This window comes from Thunnus maccoyii, chromosome 15 (genome assembly GCF_910596095.1).
Source record: "Thunnus maccoyii chromosome 15, fThuMac1.1, whole genome shotgun sequence".
Taxonomy (NCBI): Eukaryota; Metazoa; Chordata; class Actinopteri; order Scombriformes; family Scombridae; genus Thunnus; species Thunnus maccoyii.
In genome coordinates this window covers 30,754,008-30,773,865 of record NC_056547.1, presented here as the reverse complement: position 1 = coordinate 30,773,865, position 19,858 = coordinate 30,754,008, and the positions used below count along the sequence as shown (strand labels likewise).

Here is a 19,858-nt window from a genome sequence, read left to right as displayed (position 1 = left end):
ATTTGCACCCTGCTTAAATAAAAAAAAAATAATAGTCATGTAGCATCCTATCAAATGTACAAAGACAAATAATCAGTTAAAACAACTCCATTCTAAATTAAATGGCCCTGAAATTTTAAAGTCAAAAGAAGTTAAATAGTTCTTAAATTTGTGAGTAGGAGTAAGTCTTATTTTTCACTTAAGTACAAACTTTTACTTTTAGGAGGTGGATAAATACAGGCTGGGTGCCCTTTCCTTTCACTACTTCCTCCTTAAGATCCCAAGGCAGGCCAGATCGAAGATGTAATCCTTCCAGCATGCCCTAACCTGTGGTCTCCTGCTGGTTGGACGTGACTGGAACACCTCCACAGTGGGTCATCCAAGGAGGCATCTTGATTGAAGTCCCCAATCACTTCAGCTCACTCTTTTCAATGTGCAATAGAAGCAGTTCTAACTCCTGAATGTCCAGACTCCTCACCTGGCCCAGAAACTCTGAAGGAAACTCATTTTGCTTGCTTGCTTATATCCACAATCTCATTCTTTCACTAATTAGTGAAAATTCATGACTAAATGTGAGAGTTGAATAGTAGATCGACTGGTAAATGGAGAGCTTTGCCTTCAGACTCAGATCCTTCCTCATCTCTGCAGTCCATAATGAACTTTGGCTTCTTTTGTTTTTATTTCTCAAAGAAAGGTATAAAAAAAAGTCTTTGAAAGTTCATTCAAAATTTTATCTGAAGCTTTTAACTGCTGTTCATCATGGTCTTCATCAGTGGATGAAGTTTGCTCGGTTGTCATCACATATACTAAGAAGAGAACTTTGACTATTTGAGTAAAGTTTGCTGATAAAGACAATGAAATGCAGCTGAAAGCTTCACAAAAAGCAAGTAAGTGGACCTTGAGTTTCTTCTCAGCCCTATCCAAAGACAGCCCATCTAGAGGAAAAAGTCACTGATCAGAATGATTCTGAACCCCAGAGAAGTATTTACATGTGTTCATACAACAGCGTGGTGAAGATGTTTATCTGTTCAGTGACATTTGAGCAGAGAGCAGATAGTTGTTGCCTGCCAACAGTAATTTGGATCACTGCCATTGCTACAGTTGACTGAATAAACGCAGAAATGTTAGTTTGTGTTTAAATCATTCCCAGGACAAGACAGCTTTTGTAGTTTATTACTGATAGAAATGTAATATAAAACATCACAGTATGCACCTCAGGATTTATTACTGATAGAAATGTAATATAAAACATCACAGTATGCACCTCAGGACTTCCGGAACTTGAGTTAATGTTTGTTAATGTTGTTTTTCGGTCTGGTTTCTGAAGGTGGTCTCTCTGAAGTGATCCTCATTTTTCCTCTGAAAACCTCCAAAACAAAGCAGGAATTCCAGGATCAGAGTGAACACTTAGTGTAATCAAAATATCCTGGATAAACTTGTGTCTAAAACAGCACCAGAAGCAGTTTGAGCAGAACAGCTCAGCAGTTTGAACTGATTACAGACAACCCAAGGAAATGACTCAAAATAGGATTATGGGTATAAGCACAAAGATGTTGACATATGATAAGCAGCAGTTCCTCATGTTTGGGAAGTCAAGTTAAAGGGTCAATTTACCCAGCATACAAAGAAAAATATTTCTCACTCATCCCAAGTGGTGTATTGCCATGGAGATGAGGTTTTGGATATCTGCCTCGGAAACTTGTGTCTCCACCCAAATAGAATGGAAATGCATGGGATTTCTCCTCATATTCAGCAGCTTTCATTAGGACTATTTTTGGGTATAAAGTAGTTTCATGACTATGAACTACTAGCACTAAATGGAAAACCTGTCTTTTTGTCATTTTTGTGAACTACTAAGTGGTCTGAAGCATACTCATTCTCATATGCTCCTAACTGATGCAAAAACCAATAATGACAATAATCGTTAGTTGCAGCCCTATATCAGAAAGTTACAAATATTGTTGGACAGAACCCTTCCTGAAAATCTTCTGTTGGAAATGAGGTTGCAGACGCTGTTAAATGATCCAATAAGCACTTTGTTTGGAGCAGACAGAGTTCTAAATGTATTCAATTTTGGATTCAATTTTGGAGGAATTCTGCAACTATTGTGCAGTATTTTCTTCCCAAATGCCATGATGAAGCTTTCTGAAATCACTACAGCACTGATTCAAACCTCTGACTGGCTTCTTCTCCATAGCAACAGTGGCTTAGGCTCTTAAGGTGTTTCAGAAAGTGACAAAAACTGTCAGACACAGACCTCCAATTCTACCGTTGGAAAGGGGATTTCAGACGCAAGTGCTTACTTGTTTGAAGCTTACTGAGGCCTTTAGCAGCAACCATGAATATGTTCTTCCACTTCAATCCTGCTGTGATACCATGGCAAAGATCTAAAACCATCTAGTCAGTATGTTCCCACAATGGCTTTACACATTGGCTGGTGTCTGAGTTTTTGAGTTCTTTCTAAGTGATTTGCTCAACCAGTTAAGTTGGACTGATCAATACCTCATCTTGGACACCAACCTAGACAGACATTACATTTCTCCTTTTAAACCAGACAGATCAGCAGTGCCTTCCAACAATGACTGCAGGGACTTATTTTCTACTGAAGAGTTTGGGCCCTGATGTGAGGTTTGAAAGCATTTGTCCAAGAAGGATCAATGGGCCCCATTCACTAATATGTGCGTAGAAATGTTATTACTTTTCGCACAAAATAAGTGCACATGCAAAATTACCATCAGATTCATGACACGTGCGCACTGGCGAATTATGATCTTACCACTGTGCATATGTAGTGAATAGGAATCATTCTAAATTGACAGGTGTATGCCCACTATCAGTAATTAGCATACTACTATGCCCCCATTTCTCTATATAAGGAATGTCTGTTGTAATTCCATTACATTTATGATGATGATTTATGGATTACATCATCTTTTAATTTTATTTATTTTATAATAAGTAAATACATTGTGTATTATTCGCAATTTCACACTTTTAAGTGTTGTATCCAATCATTTTTTAGTTGTGGTTCTAATATACTGTTTGGATTTAATAAATATTGACCATATCATTTTTTAAGACCATGGGATGTTTATGATTTGTGCATATGCATGGTCTAAGGCAGTTCTAAATTTGTTCACAGACTAAGAACAAATTCAGGTAAGAATATATTGATGAATCCCGGATTTGTGCTTAAAACGTTTGCATAAACGGTTTAAGCACAGATTTGTGTGTACACACAGTTTGTGAATGAGGCCCAATTATACTGAACACCACTGAGCGAATCACTGCATATCATTTCAGAAAACATTTGTCAGAAAGCATTGAATGGCTCTAAGTTTCAATACTGAATTAAATTTTCTGCACTGACACAGAAATAATGTTTAATTTGGTAATCATAACAGAACTAGAACCCCACCAGCCATCACCAGGGACGGGTGCTCCTGTATTCCTGCTTGTGCTTCACCCACTGGGCAGTGTAGCAGTTCTCTCCCACAGTCCAGGACCAGCCTCTTCTGCTTCTGTCGCTCTCTTTCTCCAACAGATGTCTCTGACTGACCACCAGGCCTCCCGCTGGACGCTGTGGACTGCTCAATGTTCTGATCTCCTCCTCAACATCACAGACTTCAGCATCTGTATCCAGCTGTGTCTCTCTGTTGCCTATGGAGGTCTGGCTGCAGATGGCATTGTTCTTGGATGCAGACAGTGGTGGAAGTGAGACAGGCTGGCATCTGGGTGAGGAGGTTTGTAGGACGGGACAAGGTCAGTGGCAGGAAGAATAAAGATGATGGTAAAGAGCAAACATGTTGCCTAAAAACTGAGATAAAATGTGCAGACATTTGTGGGTGAAACGCACAGCAGAACACAAATTGAACAGCCAAATGCTTCAACCCAACCGGTACTCATGCCTTAAAGGGACAGTTCACTCCAAAATTAAAAATACATATTTTTCATATTACATATTTACATATTACTTTCTACCAAACTACAACTGCCAACTGTGAATAGATGCACATTTCCTTCTGTGCAGTGAGATGGTTGGCGGGTGTAGTTTGGAAGAAAGAAAATAGTTCCTACATGAAACTGTTCACAACAAGGTCTGTGGATTTAGTAACCAGGTCATGATGTCTGGAAAGAGACATTGCTATTGAGTTTTTCAAATGTATTTTTTTGGTGCGTTGACAAGTGCCATCCAGTACCATTGTATTCGAGAGAATGCAGACATCTGAGCTTCTTCTCTATGCAGAAAGATATATGTGCAGTTTGTTTTCACATTCAGCTGAAGGAAGGAAGTTTCTTTGTTCTCACTTTCAATTAAGTTTAAGGCTTGTACCTCAAGGCATGCATGATTTATGGTCCATTATAGCACTTACACAAGTATGATGTGGAAACTTGAAGCCTTCAGTGCACACACTGATAATGGACTACAATGAAGTAGGAGACATCCTGTGTCAAGCAGGAAAACTTTTGAAATTAAAAATATTTAGTTTATATTTTTCACTGACGGAGAAGGACAAGATGTCATTATTAGAATTTCTAACCAGTGACTTTTTTATAGAAAAAATATAGCAAAAAAATTATTATTCAAAGCAGAGTGTTTTTGTGTATCTTAAAACATATCTAGGGGATTTTTAATGAAAAACTGTAGGGTCACATGTTGTTGCTGTGCAAAATGACCATTGCAAAAACAAGTGATATGATTGTTCTCTGATCTGGAATCTCTACGATTAACATTTGGTTAAGTGTACACAACCAAAACTACTTGGTTATGGTGAGAGAAAGATTGCGATCCTGATTAAAAGAAACCAACATTAACTTTTGTTAGAAGACAGGATGTGAACAGAGGTCAAAGTAAGACACTTTATATGTCCAACCACCCTTCAACATCCCCCCCTAATGCCAGGAAGGAACTACATGATGTTTGGAGATGGTCATTCTGTCACAGTAGTTGATCTTAGACTCATAGATTCTTGCTGGGACTTGCCGGGAGACATGGCAGAGTACATTTTGGACCACAACCAATCATAGCTTGCAGTTTTATGACTTGCATGATGTACATAGTGGGTAAGGTGTTCGGGATCAACTTTACTCTTCCACCTGACAGCACTGTGCAAAAAATGTTTATATGTTATCAGGCTTTTATAAATAAAAGTGAAGCAGGAAACATTCATGGTCACTGTGCAGTGAATCAGCTGTATTTTTCTTCCCAGTCATTAGAAAGATGCTGAAGGTGTTTGTGATTAAAGAGTGATTGATTTGATTTATGACCCAACAGTCAAAGGTCAAATGGTTACAGCTTCCCTAAAATTAAAAATGTGTGTTTTAGCCACAAATGTCTGCATGATGGGTAAGTCACTCACTCCTTCTGCTTTTATTCTTACATGCTCGTCAACCTTCCTGATAAGGAACAGATCAATGTCCAAACGACTAGTGGAGTAGTTTAAATACCTGCTTTGTGGTATGTGAATACTGGCCAACCTGTGTTTGTCTGTATATCCAAGTGCGTATGACTGATCCCCCACTGGTCTCGGACCTGAGGAGGCACAAGGTACTAACACATGAGGAGAGAGAGCAGAGCTGCCTGAATGTGCTGCACCTGACTCTAGTTATGTGCAGTTCACTAATGGTTTTATATTCTTACTACAGAAGCCACTAAGAGCAACATCCAGCATCCTAAATTTGGACTTTTACATGAAAAAGTGATAATATGATAAATAATAAATGATAAAATTTTGATTACTGAGACCCAGGTTAGTATTAAAGGACCAGTGTGTAAGATTTAGTGGCATCTAGCAGAATTAACTTGGCAGAAATGGAATATAACAGTCATAAGTATGTTTTAATTAGTGTATAATCACCTGAAAATAAGAATCATTGTGTTTTTGTTACCTTATAAGGAGCCTTTTATAGCTACATACGGAGCAGGCCTTCTTCCACGTTGCACTGCCATGTTTCTACAGTAGCCCAGTATGGACAAACCAAACGCTGGCTCTAGGGATGAGCTTCTGTGTTTTTCGCGAGTTTCGCAGCCACCATAAGTTCTCCTACACACTTGGAAAGAAAGGGTGAGGGGAGGTGTATTCATTTGGTTGCAATCTGCAACCTCACAACTAGACACCACTAAATCCTACGCGCTGGTCCTTTAAGCTGCATCTGATCAAGATGGCACATAAATAGATAATTCACCCTAAAGTGAATGCGTCCTGTAATTTACACGCAAGTGAAAACATGTCACCATCGAGGAAACTCTTAGAGATAATATGGACATATTGGACTTGTAAAGTGGACCAACAATACAGTTTGGCTATGAACACAAACAGGTCAAATTTATTCAATACTTTCTTCAATATTTTAGGATGCCATGAAATTATATTGTAGATATGTAGACTATATATCTACAGATCAGATCTGTGATTATTGGTCAAAACTAGAGGCTCACACTGGATTGAGAATCCTGTGGGTCTGTTGTTGTACATTGTGTCTTAGAGTAAATGGTAAATGGACTGCACTTATATTGCACCTTTCCAGTCTTCCGACCACTCAAAGCACTTTACACTGCATACCAACATTAACCCATTCACACACACATTCATACACATTCACACAACACATTTACACACACTCACACTCCGATGGCAGAGCCACCAGGAGCTATTTGGGGTTCAGTATCTTGCCCAATGACACTTCGACATGTAGACTGGAGGAGCTAGGGATCGAACTGCCAATCTTCCGATTAGTGGACGACTACCTCCTGAGCCATAGCCGTCCCCAAAAGTGGGCAGAAGTTAAAGTCCATGTAAAGGAAAATCAGAGATTTTTTAAAACAAATTAAACATGTTAGAAAATAATTGCTGAAAACATGTGACAAGACTGTGAACTACAGTATGTAGTACTGAAGTTAGACCTGTGGAGTTAGACCTGTTTTTCACCATGGTGAAAAATGGTGGCTCGATGATGCACTGGGGCCATACTTAGCATGACCCCTCCCCTAACACTACAAAAACTAGCTCTAGTGCATTAGCATCAGTGGTTAACAACACTCATGCCACTTACTATGAAAATATACAATTTAAAATAGGCCTTATTTGTATGTATAGGACAAGCAACACTGTTAAATCTGGCACCTATTCTGTGGGTAAATTTGGACTTATTTCAGTAAAAATGTAACTCAAATGACTAGTTAACAAGTGATCCATCAACAATCATCATTATGTTAAATGGTTGTTTTTTTCAGTGGAGTTTGGTGTTAACATTTCTCTGCTGAAGAGTCCTTTGCAGCTTCATTGTGGCCATCATCTTTGGAGCAAAAGCCTTTCACGCTGTGCTTTTTAGTGAAGTGCCCAGAGACCTCCCAACCAAACAGCTGGTGCTGAAGCCGGAGGTGGCGGCCAGCACCACTTTCTGACTCTACCTGAAAACGGACGCTTCAGTTGGGTTTGGAATAGCTCCTTGAACACCAATGTTGACCGAAGATGATTATCCGTGAATCCCAGATGTCTCCAATGAAAATTTTTAAAACTACCCTGTGTCTTAACTTACGATTTTTCAGCAGAAAAGTAACATTAACACCAAACTCCATTGAAAAAAACAACAATTTAACAAAATGATGATTGGTGACGGAATGTTTGTTAACTAATCATATAAATTACATTTTTACTGAAATAAGTCCCCATTTACTGACAAAATATGTAGGCTACCAAATTAAACAGTGGCTCGTAACCTTGCTTTATTTTTTTAAATATCACCCATGTTGCTTGTCCTACACTAACAAACAAGGCCTATTTTAAATTGTATATATTTTTTCAGGGAGTTCCGCTTGAGCATTGTTAAATTCAGCAGCTCAGAGGCTGTTCAGTTGGGGCATGCTTTCAGCGTCTTCAGAGCAGAGATTACTGCTTATTTTTTTTCACAATTTTGAAACCTAATTTTACATACTACTTTATATACTCCAATTTGACTGGGTGGTTATTAGCACATTTTTCAGAACACATATTTATTACTGCTTTACTCAGACTTTAAATGGGATTTATTTGCTGACAGCTATTTTATATGCTGAAGATGATTTATGATTATTTGATCACCATTACTTTAAGATATCCATTTTAAATAGATGTGTGTTTATAAATTAGAACCATATAAGTACATTTGAGGGAGGTCCATTCACTCTAAAGGCCTTTACACACCATGGGCTTTTTTTCGTGCAATTAATTTACATGTCAATATATTTTTTCAAACTGTTGTTTTTGTCATAAGTACTTTCACACAGAACGCGAAAATTATGCAGATGCATCATATGCATCATCATCATGTATTTGTAAAAACACACTGTCGATTTCTTCCCATGGAGCTGACATGCAAAGACGATGTCAGACTCTGTAGTTTTCTCTGGGCCCCTGCCAAATCTGACCAGTGATGACATGTATAGCTGCATGTCACAATTCAACTGCTAGCTGTCGAGGTGGTGTCCAGCTAAAGATGTGGGCTTCATAGGTAATTGGCAGACTTTCTTGGGAAGACCTGGTCTGATTAGGAGAGACGGCATACATCACACTTTGAATGGAGCTGCTCGCATATCTATAAATATGGTTGAGTTTATTAGTAGACCAAAGCCATAACAACCCAGAGTTGAGACCAGGAGGCAGAGTTGCAGTCTTACACGCTTCTCTGTGCTTCCATTAGAGCAGTTACCCACCCAAAACGACATAGAAACTGTGTCTGTCCCCCGACTTCTTAAATCAATTAAATCTAAAATAAACAAAAGAGGAGTCATTCATAAAAATCTAAAACAAATTAACACCATGTCTGCAATTGTACAACAAAATAGGAGAATTAAAAGTGGACTCTTAAACATTAGATCACTATCATCTAAAGCCATATTAGTAAACGATCTAATCTCAGATCATCGTATTGATTTATTTTGTCTTAGTGAAACCTGGCTGTGTCATGAAGAATATGTTAGCCTAAATGAATCCACTCCCCCCAGTCATGTTAATACTCATATTCCTCGAGACACTGGCCGAGGAGGTGGAGTTGCAGCCATCATCAACTCAAGCCTAATTATCAACCCTAGACCTAAATTTAATTATAACTCATTCGAAAGCCTTGTTCTTAATATCTCTCACCCAACCTGGAAAACTTTATAGCTAATTCTATTTGTTATATATTTATATTTGCTGATTTCTTATCTGAGACTCAGAGTTCTTATTAAACTTAGTCCTTAGTACAGATAAAGTAATTATAGTAGACGGTGTCAATATTCATGTGGATGTCGATAATGATAGTCTTAGCACTGCATTTATCACATTATTAGACCCAACTGGCTTCTCTCAGAGTGTAAATAAACCCACTCACTGTCTTAACCACACCCTCAATCTTGTGCTGACTTATGGCATCGAAATTGAACATTAGATAGTTTTTCCACAAAATCCTATCTTATCAGACCATTACTTGATAACTTTTGAATTCCTATTACTGGATTACACGCGATTAGACAAAAATGTCTTCACTAGATGTCTATCTGATAGTGCTGTAGCTAAATTTAAGGAAGCAATTCCATCAGCATTGAATTCAGTGCTATGTGTCAATACTACAGAGGACTATGCTAATTTTAGTCCCTCCCAAATAATCTTGTTGATAGTTCCACAGGCTCACTGCAAATAACACTTGACTCCATTGCCCCCTTCAAAAGGAAAATAATAAAACATAAGAGGTTAGCTCCATGCTTTAACTCTCAAACCCACAAATTAAAGCAAACATCGCGGAAATTGGAAAGGATTTGACATTCCACCAAACTAGAAGAATCTCGCTTAGTCTGGCAGGATAGTCTTAAAATATATAAGACGGCCCTCTGTCATACCAGAGCTGCCAGAGGAGAATAAAAACAGCCCTAGGTTTCTTTTCAGCACTTTGGCCAGGCTGACAAAGAGTCATAACTCTATTGATCCGTGGATTTCAATGGTTCTCGGTAGTAATGACTTCATGAGCTTCTTGAATGATAAAATTCTAACTATTAGAGACAAAATTCAACACCCTCTGCCCTCAACAGGCACCGATTTATCCACAAACACAGGAACCTTAGAAGCAGCTGTGAAACCTGACACATATTTGGACTGTTTTTCTCCATTTAACCTTTCTGAATTAACTTCAACGATTTCTTCATCCAAACCATATACCTGTCTCTTAGACCCCATCCCAACTAGGCTGCTAAAGGAAGTCTTAATTAGCACTTCTTTACTAGATATGATCAATCTGTCTTTAGTAACAGGCTATGTACCACAGTCCTTTAAAATAGCTGTAATTAAACCTCTTCTTAAGAATCCTGCTCTTGATTTAGGCATCTTAGCCAACTATAGACCTATATCTAATCTTCCATTTCTCTCTAAGATCCTTGAGAGAGCAGTTGCTAGTCAGTTACGTGACTTTCTACATAATAGTTTATTTGAGGATTTTCAGTCAGGATTTAGAGCACATCATAGAACAGAGACAGCACTGGTGAAGGTCACAAATGGTCTCCTGACTGCATCGGACAAAGGACTTCTCTTGGTACTTTACTTAGATCTTAGTGTCGCATTTAGCACAATTGATCATCACATCGTATTACAGAGACTGGAACATCTAATTGGCATTAAATGAACCTCATTAAGCTGGTTTGAATCCTATTTATCAGATCGATTTCAGTTTGTACATGTTATTGATGAATCCTCCATGCACGCAAAAATTAGACACAGAGTTCCACAGGGTTCTGTACTTGGACCATTACTATTCACCTTGTATATGCTTCCTTTAGGTAATATTAGGAAACACTCCATGAATTTTCATTGCTATACAGATGATACCCAATTATATTTATCAATGAAGCCAAATGACACCAATCAGTTAACTAAACTCCAAGCATGCCTTAAGGACATAAAGGCCTGGATGACCTGCAATTTTTTGCTACTAAACTCAAACAAAACTGAAGTTATTGTGCTTGGCCCTAAGCACCTTAGAAACACATTATCTAATGATATAGCTACTCTGGATGGCATTACCCTGGCCTCCAGCACCACTGTAAGGAATCTGGGAGTTATCTTTGATCAGGATATGTCCTTTAACTCCCACATAAAACAAATTTCAAGGACTGTCTTTTTTCACTTACGTAGTTTTGCAAAAATCAGGCACATCCTTTCTCAAAAAGATACAGAAAAAATAGTCCACACATTTGTTACTTCCAGGCTGGATTATTGCAATTCCTTATTATCAGGCTGTCCAAACAATTCTCTAAAGACTCTCCAGCTGGTCCAGAATGCAGCTGCATGTGTACTGACAAAAACTAGAAGAAGAGGTCATATTTCTTCCATCTTAGCCTCACTGCATTGGCTTCCAGTAAATTCAGAATAGAATTTAAAATCCTTCTCCTAACCTACAAAGCTCTTAATGGTCAGGCACTATCATATCTTAATGAGCTCATAGTACCCTATTACCCCACTAGAACACTGCACTACCAGAATGCAGGCTTACTTGTGGTTCCGACAGTCTCCAAAAGTAGAATAGGAGGCAAAGCCTTCAGCTATCAGGCTCCATCATGCATCATGTGCACGTAGGAAGTAGTGAGAGTGAGTTACTATGGTTACGGGGATGCTCTGTATGTCTTTCGTTCTGAAATGTTCTATCTAATACAGGAGGGGATATCTGTCTGTATTTCTGTATGTCCTTCGCATATCTCTTGAACCAATCGACTAACCGTCCAAACAACAGATTAATATTAATAAACAAACTGAATAAACAAGTGATCAGCCACTCCGCTCTGCAGCTGTGGTGCAGGGCTTCTGGGCTCTGTGACAGCATGTCATGATCAGAGCTGTACAACCCTGCCAATGAGAGTCGAGGAGATGACATCGCTCTTCATTTGATAATGTTAAAAGTTAGACTTTGTTGTGGGTTTCCCCATTTCAAAAAAGACAAAGAGAAAAAGAGGGAGAGAGGGCAAGCAAACTGAGCGCACAAGCGAGTGACAGAGAGACAAGCTGGAAAGTCCGCCCAAGAGAGACGAACAAACGCATACAGGAGGGGAAAAAAAACAGTGACAGAGGTAGTTAAACTAGCCAATAGGAGCGCAGGCATATTTGATTGGCAGTAGAATTAACCAATGGAAATTTAAAACTTGCAACAAGCAAGTTTTAAACTGGCACTAGTGTGATTCCCAATAATAGGTTAGGTTAGTATGCCTATGCAAAATCATGAATGCAAGTACCTCAATGGTGAAATCTAGTAATATAACATAATTTAACATTTTACAGTTTATTTTACAGTTGTCAACACATTCTGATCTCTCTTAAATCACAGTAAATACACAATAAATACACAGTTCAATAGTAGAGCTTAAGTCTCTGAAACGTCTTCAAGTCAATAACACTACAGGTGTAATCACACCTCAGAGCACAATGTGGGTTGCGATGGCAGAGTGGCGCTGTCCATATTTCCGCTTGTCAACTCCACGGACAGAAGAAGCAAATCAATGTTGTTTGTGAGGTATTTTTATATATTTCTCAAGAACTGCACATCCAAACAACCTCACACATCGACATTGCACTTCCTTGATTCCCCAGCAGTCCACTTGCCAAGTATGAAGTAGATCACATGAATGGTTCTTGAGATAAGCGAAGGACAAACATACATACAGACAGAGAGATTCCTTGCCTTATATAGAGAGATAGAAAGCTATGGAGAGAAATAACCAGGCGCCCATGCATAGGCATTTACTTCTATTTGGATAGACCTGAGAGACTAAAGTGGGGAGTGTCGGAAATCTCACTTCAAGCTGAGGTCAAAAGTTGGCAGCCATGATTATTGCATATTTAAAAGAGTTCACCTACCCAACTGTAAACATGCAGTGAATTATCGTAAGGAAGAATTAGGCTTTTAGCCAACACAGTCTGTAAATAACTATTAATATTTAAAACCGCGCCTATTTCTGACTGATCAGAACTTTAACTGCTTTATTAAGACATGCCACAATGATGGTTAATGTATTGTTTTACTACAAAACTAGAAGCATAATACACTCTTATTCAACGAAAATAAACAAGATTATTTTAAGGGCAGGGTTTTCCCTGTCCATCTAACTCAAAGGCGGGCCTGAAAATTCCCGCATGTGATGTTGATGGAACAAAAAAGGTGGAGCTTAACTGCATGCAGTGCAGCACCCAGACAGTCTACAGTGCACACATGCTAGAGTTATCTTCATCTTGCTATGAACTTCATCTTGTAGTTCATCTTCACAAAAGGCAGCGGTTGCAAGCACGTTTTGAGTTAATGACTAAATAATTACCTTTGCAAGAACAAAATGAAGTATATTGTGAACTTTCTAAGCTGTCACTCAGAGACTCATGTTAGCGGAGTGGAGTAGTAAACTTCAGCAGTAACAAACAAGACTGGCTGACCAACAAACACTGCAGCATTAAACAACTTTAAACAACTCTGAGGTGAAGAAAATAACTTCACCATCATCCTGAGTGGGAGGCTGAGGCATAGCCTACATTTTCCTCATATGACACAGGCATGTTACTTTGACAACATTGCCTGTTTTACACGTGTTTGGAATGTGTCTTAGAGATGGCTCTGCTGTAAAAAAGCGCAATGTAAATAAAATTCATTCATTTGTTCGTTCATTCATTCATTAAGCCCATAAACGTCTGTGTGGCTTATATGGGAAATGCAGTGCTTTCAGTGGACTTTATAATAATTACTGCGCAATCGTCAAGTTGCTGCCACCAGTGTTCTCCCGTCCCCTGTGTATGTAATCAATGCAATTCTTAATGTGTTTTGTCATCAATCATTTCATTAATATTTGTCAAACACTGAAGACGACTCTCCCATCTATATTCGCAGGACACAACCTCTCAGCTGAACGTGCACACACACACACACACACACACACACACACACACATTCAAATAGAGCATGTGGGGGCGGGAGTGATACAGACAGATAGGCATGTTTCTCTGAAATCATGCTCACAGGAGGATAGTGGTCATAAATGTACACGCATAGCAAATCGCAACTTGTTAATCAAAACTATTTTATTAGAATCAAAAAATAAGATATTAAGGTAGCTGGCTGGACTCAAATGAGTAGTCAGCTATTTGGCCGGCAGCTGATGCTTATGGAAAGTTATGGAAGTGCTCCAATTCTGTTGTTTTGTCTTCTAACCTCCTGTCTACAATGGAAGTGGGAATATATTGCGTTGTGTAGGTGGAGGTCAGCTGCTTGTGATCACCTTTACCTGCATTCAGCAAATACAGATGGGTGACAAATAAAAGGAAAAACCAACATAAAGTGTCTTAGTAAGGGCCACCATGTTCCCCTGGAACAGTTTCAATGTGCCTTGGCATTGATTCTACTAGTCTCTGGAACTCTTCTGGAGGGATGAACATCATTCCTCCAAAAGATATTTCCTCATTTGGTGTTTTGATGATGGTGATGGAGAGTGCTGTCTGACAGGTCGGTCCAAAATCTCCCATAGTTGTTCAATTGGGTTGAGATGTGGTGACTGTGAAGGCCATAGCATATGATTGACATCATTTTCATACTCATCAAACCATTCAGTGACCCCTCTTTCCCTATGAATTGGGGCATTGTTATCCAGGAAGAGCCCACTCCCATCAGGATAGAAATGTTTCATCATAGTATAAAGATGATCACTCAGAACAACTTTGTATTGATTTGCAGTGACCCTTCCCTCTAAGGGGACAAGTGAACCCAAACCATGCCAGCAAAATGCTCCCCAAAGCATAACAGAGCCACCAAATCCCCCCACTGTAGGGGTCAAGCATTCAGACCTGTACCAGTTTTTCCTTTAATTTGTCACCTGTTTGTATGTGACCAGTTTCACAACATAACGTACATCATGAAGGACCGCTAGAGCTAGAAGAAAATTAGATACTTTTTTCTACAGCAGTCTGACAAACATCAACCGCTACATGTTACTGTTATGACCGTCAGAGAATGTGTTGGTATTTATGTTTTTCTAAAGTCTATGTAATAATATGATATCATAAAAGAAGCCGTCTGTTCAAAACATATGCTAATACAATATTTAATCCAAAACATAGAGTCACTGTGGAGACTCATTAGATTAAACAGAGTATTACACTGCAAAGTCCATTTTCCCATGATATGAGCTTACTATTGGGTAACAAGCTAATTATTTGAAATTAGATTATTAATAAAATATACATGATATATAGTTTGGTAAAAGGTAATGTTTGAATTCATGTTGATAAATCAGCTTCTAGGCCAACAGTAAAAATCAGCATAAGATCAATACGACTACTTGTTACCATGTGATCAACACTCCACACTTAAGTGACACTATGACATCTGAGCCAGCTCCATTTGCCGATGAAGACTGTAAGATGCAGCTGAATGCTCCTACAAAGCTAATAGGTGAACCTTGAGTTGAGGTTATTTTGTCACACCAATACAGTATATCCCGATAGGTAACAATTACGACATAGTTCTTTCACACCAAAAAATACATATTGACTGAAGAAACCAAAGAATCATGCACACTCTCAATCACTTGTATTCACTTTATTAACAACGTTTGGCTCCTCAGATTTTCATCAGATAAAATTCATGTTAAGTTTTCTTACACAAGTCTGATGACGGTCTGAGGACAGTAATGTTGTTAATAGAGTCCAGTTGATTGAGCAGGATTGCGTGATTCTTTGGTTTCTTCACACAAACATATACAATCTTGATTGATTGATTCACATTGACTCAGTGATTCTCCACAATGGAAATGAAGTTTGAAAAAACATTTTAACCATGTGACACTAAAAAAAAAAAAAGTATCTTAATACATACTTAACATCCTCACTAAACTTTACCTGGCAAGTGTCTGTCCAGCAGTCCTACAGCTTTGCTGTCCATGTGGTGACTGTAGAGGCTGCATCTTGCAACTAGACCCTGTTGGCTACCAGAGAAATGGCAACAGCCAGCGAGGGAGATGAGAAGAAAACCGAAAACATAAAGAGCAGGGTAAAGAAGAGAGAGGACAGGAGTACAAGGGGGAATGAAAGTGCAAGCCGAAAGACAGTTACCAAAGACAACAGAAAGAAAAAAAGGGGAACAAAGAAAACAAAGTTACAAAACTGAGTAAAGAGAAAATATAACATGTCAGAAGTAAGGACAAAAACACAAACATGGTGTATCAACGAAATCAAATGCATAAAAAAATAAAAGGCTACGGGATGAAATCAGGACTTTGAAATAGAAGGTGCAGCCTTAGCTTATTATTATGGTTTGGCTAATGCAAATTCATGTGTGTGATAGTGGTATGACAAAAGGCAATCTCACATGTACAGTTTTGTGGCAGATAGTTTAATGGATTGTAAAAAAGGCAAGCAGATAAGCCAGAGCCATCATGTTCCCCTCTGCTGGGTATAACGACTAAGTTTTAAAAAGGGCTGAGGGAGCCTGTTGTTCTCTCCATATATGAGTCAAATAATCATTCTAACAACAGCACACTCCCATTCTTCTACAGAAACAGGCTATCTATCAAGCAAAGACACCACAGCCATTCCTTTAAAGGAAAAGGCAACAGTGCCAGTCAGAGGGTAGTCAATGGAAGCCCAGCTGAGATCTATTAAGGGAACTATTGATGTATTACCAGATGATGATGACAGTAAAAAGAAGAAACAGAGTACACAGAATTAATCAAAGGGGACCAAAGGAGACAAACAAGGTAGATGAATGGGTGAAAAGATAAATGGAGGGGAGGAAAAGAGAGAGAAAGAGACAGTGTTTAGAAAGCAGTGCTGGAGCAGAACAAATAAGGAGGAGTGGGTGAGGGCTGCCTCTTTGTGCTGGACACAATAAGTGACTAATGAGAGGAATGTAGCATCCCACCGCCAAGCTGAGTAAACCTGGCACTGACACAGGCCTTTCTGCACGCTGTAAGGTTTCGGACAGATATGGAGATGTCTATGCACAATGCTTACACAAAACACTTTGTCACTGCAACACCTCATTTACAACTGGTAATAAAAGTGTGACATTTAGCAGTTAAACATCAATTAATAACTGGACATGCAAGCATGTCTAGGGGTCCAAAGCTTACAGCTCAACTGAGAAACTGAGGCACACTGACTTGGGATGACAAAGAGGCCTATATATCATTCCTTGGTGGTTTAATATGTTTGTTTATACGCTTGGCAGGCTCAGACAGACTCTGATCCAGCCTGGGACCATGGCCAATATATCATTTTGTGCCTTGTTCACAAATGTTAAAGTCCCCCTCAAAGTCTAAAATGTGTTTTTCTTACAGTCACCTGACTGTGATGTTTGAGCTTAACTGTGCAGTGATGTATGTGCAGAGTTTGACATTAGAAAGCTGTTATAATCTGCCGAAAGTGGAACGTTTCTCTGTGCTCACCTTAAATCTGAGTTTAAGGCTTGTACCTACAGCATGATTTGTGACATCACAACAAGTTTGGAGCCAATTGTGGTCCAGTATGCAACCTACACAAGTGTGATGTGTAAACATGAAGCCAGTGCACATACGCCAATGAACTTTACAATGAAGTAGGAGACATCTAGTGTCCAGCAGTTAAACATTTGACATAAACAATATTTGCATATTCATAGATTCTGGATTTTTTAATGAGTAGGAAAGTGTTCATGTAATTTTAATAATTTTTGACAAGTTAACTGAACTTCTTTGTGGGAAAACCATATCAGACACAAATTATTATTCAAAGCAGAGTTTTTTTTATATATCTTAAAACATGTCTGGTGGGGACCTTTAAGTATCTCCTGGTTTAGAAACTGGTCTGTGCACTACATCTACACCTATCTACACTTAAAACCTTAAGGCAAAAATAATGATGAATATAGTAGGATTTTTTCCCTGTTTACTGATTTGTTATTCACTATAGACAGTAACACCTGAACCAACTATACATTATTCTTTGGTTTACCTAGTAATATATCTAGTAATATTTATTTGAGTGTATCTATCATCTACAAATTAAAAATACATGTGCACAATGAAATGGGATTTTGGCTAATATAGCCAGAAATTATACAAGAGTCAGAATGTAATGTAACGTACTCAAGAAAATTAAGGAACTTTAATGAAACTGAAAGGCATTGATATCAATTTCTAAAAAACATAGAGGCTGTCAGCAGTTGCAGATTATGTGATTTGAATCAATAGATCACATAAAAACTAATAAGAAAATACATTTGAGATATTGTTAGATACAGTATAAACAAACATAGAGAAGAAGACATCGAAGACTAGCAGCCTCTACCAGCTGTTATACTGAGATCTACTGTCTTCCAAAGAAATAGTCCCCAAAAAAAAATCTCTACAGCAGGCGCAGTTTTCTGGGAGGAGATGCTGCTAATGAATTTTTTAAATGTCATTTTTACATGCAGTGAGCAGCTCAAACAAAATTATTCATCCATAAAATGATGGAAATCACATTGGTTCCACCCTAATGACTAAACACTGGTTACACCCATGGAAAACTATGGTTGACAAATACTAACCTCCCATGTGGCCACCTAGCCAACATTTGGATGGTACTGCCGGTTAGTTGGATCACCATTTTTGGCCAAACTGAAATATCTCAACAACCAAAGGATGGTTTGCCATGAAATTTTGAGTATGAAATCTAATGAATTTGATGAGCCCCTGACTATTCATCTAACAGTAGGTTGAAACTGTTTGGTTCAGAGTGAAGTGTCTCAACAACTACAAATGTCATCATTCATTTTCCCAGCAGGATGAATTGGGTCCAATATGGTTTATGATATACCTACAAAATTACTGACAATCCCATTTGCCTTACCTGTACTTTGTGTTCAGTTCTTATTAGCAAGTGTTAGCATGCTAATACTCGAAACTAAGATTTAGCTTAAAGCACCACCATGTCTATGTACAGCCTCACAGGGCTGTTAGTTTAGAATAGCCTGGCCCTGCAAGGTTAGTTTAAATGCTTCCCAGACCACCTGACACCAATGGTGATGTAATGCACTCATAACAAGATTTCTCAGTGGCTGACACACTTGATTGAAAGTAAAAAGTTTTGGCTGTTTTGCACGTTCATGGTCCACCTGCACAAGTTATTTCACATATTCTGAGTCATTAGACCTCTTCTCAGGTCTGTGTGGGTGGGTTCAAACTGTGCTTGATTTAAATCTCTCTGGCTAGCTCTGTGCCACCTGTTAGGGTGGGACAAATAACACCTTTATCATTTTTATTAGTCAAACAAACCTGGCGATCTCACATACAGTACATCCAAGCATAGCTCCATCCAACTTCAACCTGAGCAGAGGTCTAATCAGCCAAAATAATGTAAAACACCTGTGGGGATGTGCAGGGTCATTAAAACAATACAATAATTATATGGAAGTAGGAATGCTGTGGGACAATTACACTGATTTAAGCTCACACACTGTCTATTATGGGTGACACTGCCTCAGCCAACTGTGAATGCATATGGTATCCACCCTGTAGTGACATCCTTTGTAACTGGAGAGACAACAGTTGTGTAAAATGTGCATTTACATCCAGCAGTTCCATGAGAATTCTTTTCAAAGATGACTTGTCCAGTCACAGATCACGTTTAAATGAGGTACGACAGCCTACATGCGTGTTGTTTCTTACCTGCTGCGTCTTGCCCTGCAGCGCTCGATGAGAGGGGACTGTGGGCTCTGGTCCCTGTTGCCCCCAGGGGCAGATGCTGGGGCGGCTTGAAGGGGTGCTCTGGTGGGGGAGGATCCCACGCTGAGAGAGTGGGAGTACTGGGAGAATACCGACCGCTGGGGGGAGTGAGGAGGGGCAAACGGCCAGGGAGGAACCATCTGCTCCTGACGTACCACTGTA

General features: G+C 38.9%; 1 protein-coding gene across 14 annotated transcripts in view; it reads right to left on the bottom strand.

Annotated features, from left to right (window-relative positions):
- Positions 1-1,135: 1,135 nt before the first annotated feature.
- Positions 1,136-19,858, bottom strand: part of atat1 (alpha tubulin acetyltransferase 1) — a 37,709-nt gene continuing 18,986 nt past the window's right edge. For 3 of the 14 annotated variants that reach the window (XM_042434686.1, XM_042434695.1, XM_042434697.1), the window contains 3 exons: positions 19,640-19,853; positions 15,852-15,937; positions 1,136-3,710 (listed from right to left, as the gene is read on the bottom strand). In XM_042434686.1, the coding sequence (XP_042290620.1) occupies positions 3,404-3,710; positions 15,852-15,937; positions 19,640-19,853 (607 nt within the window). In that variant the 3' untranslated portion in view covers positions 1,136-3,403. Of the gene's footprint in view, positions 3,711-5,427; positions 5,513-15,851; positions 15,938-16,168; positions 16,619-19,639; positions 19,854-19,858 lie in introns of those variants that run through there. The other 11 variants (XM_042434683.1, XM_042434694.1, XM_042434684.1 and 8 more) reach the window with 10 other exon arrangements.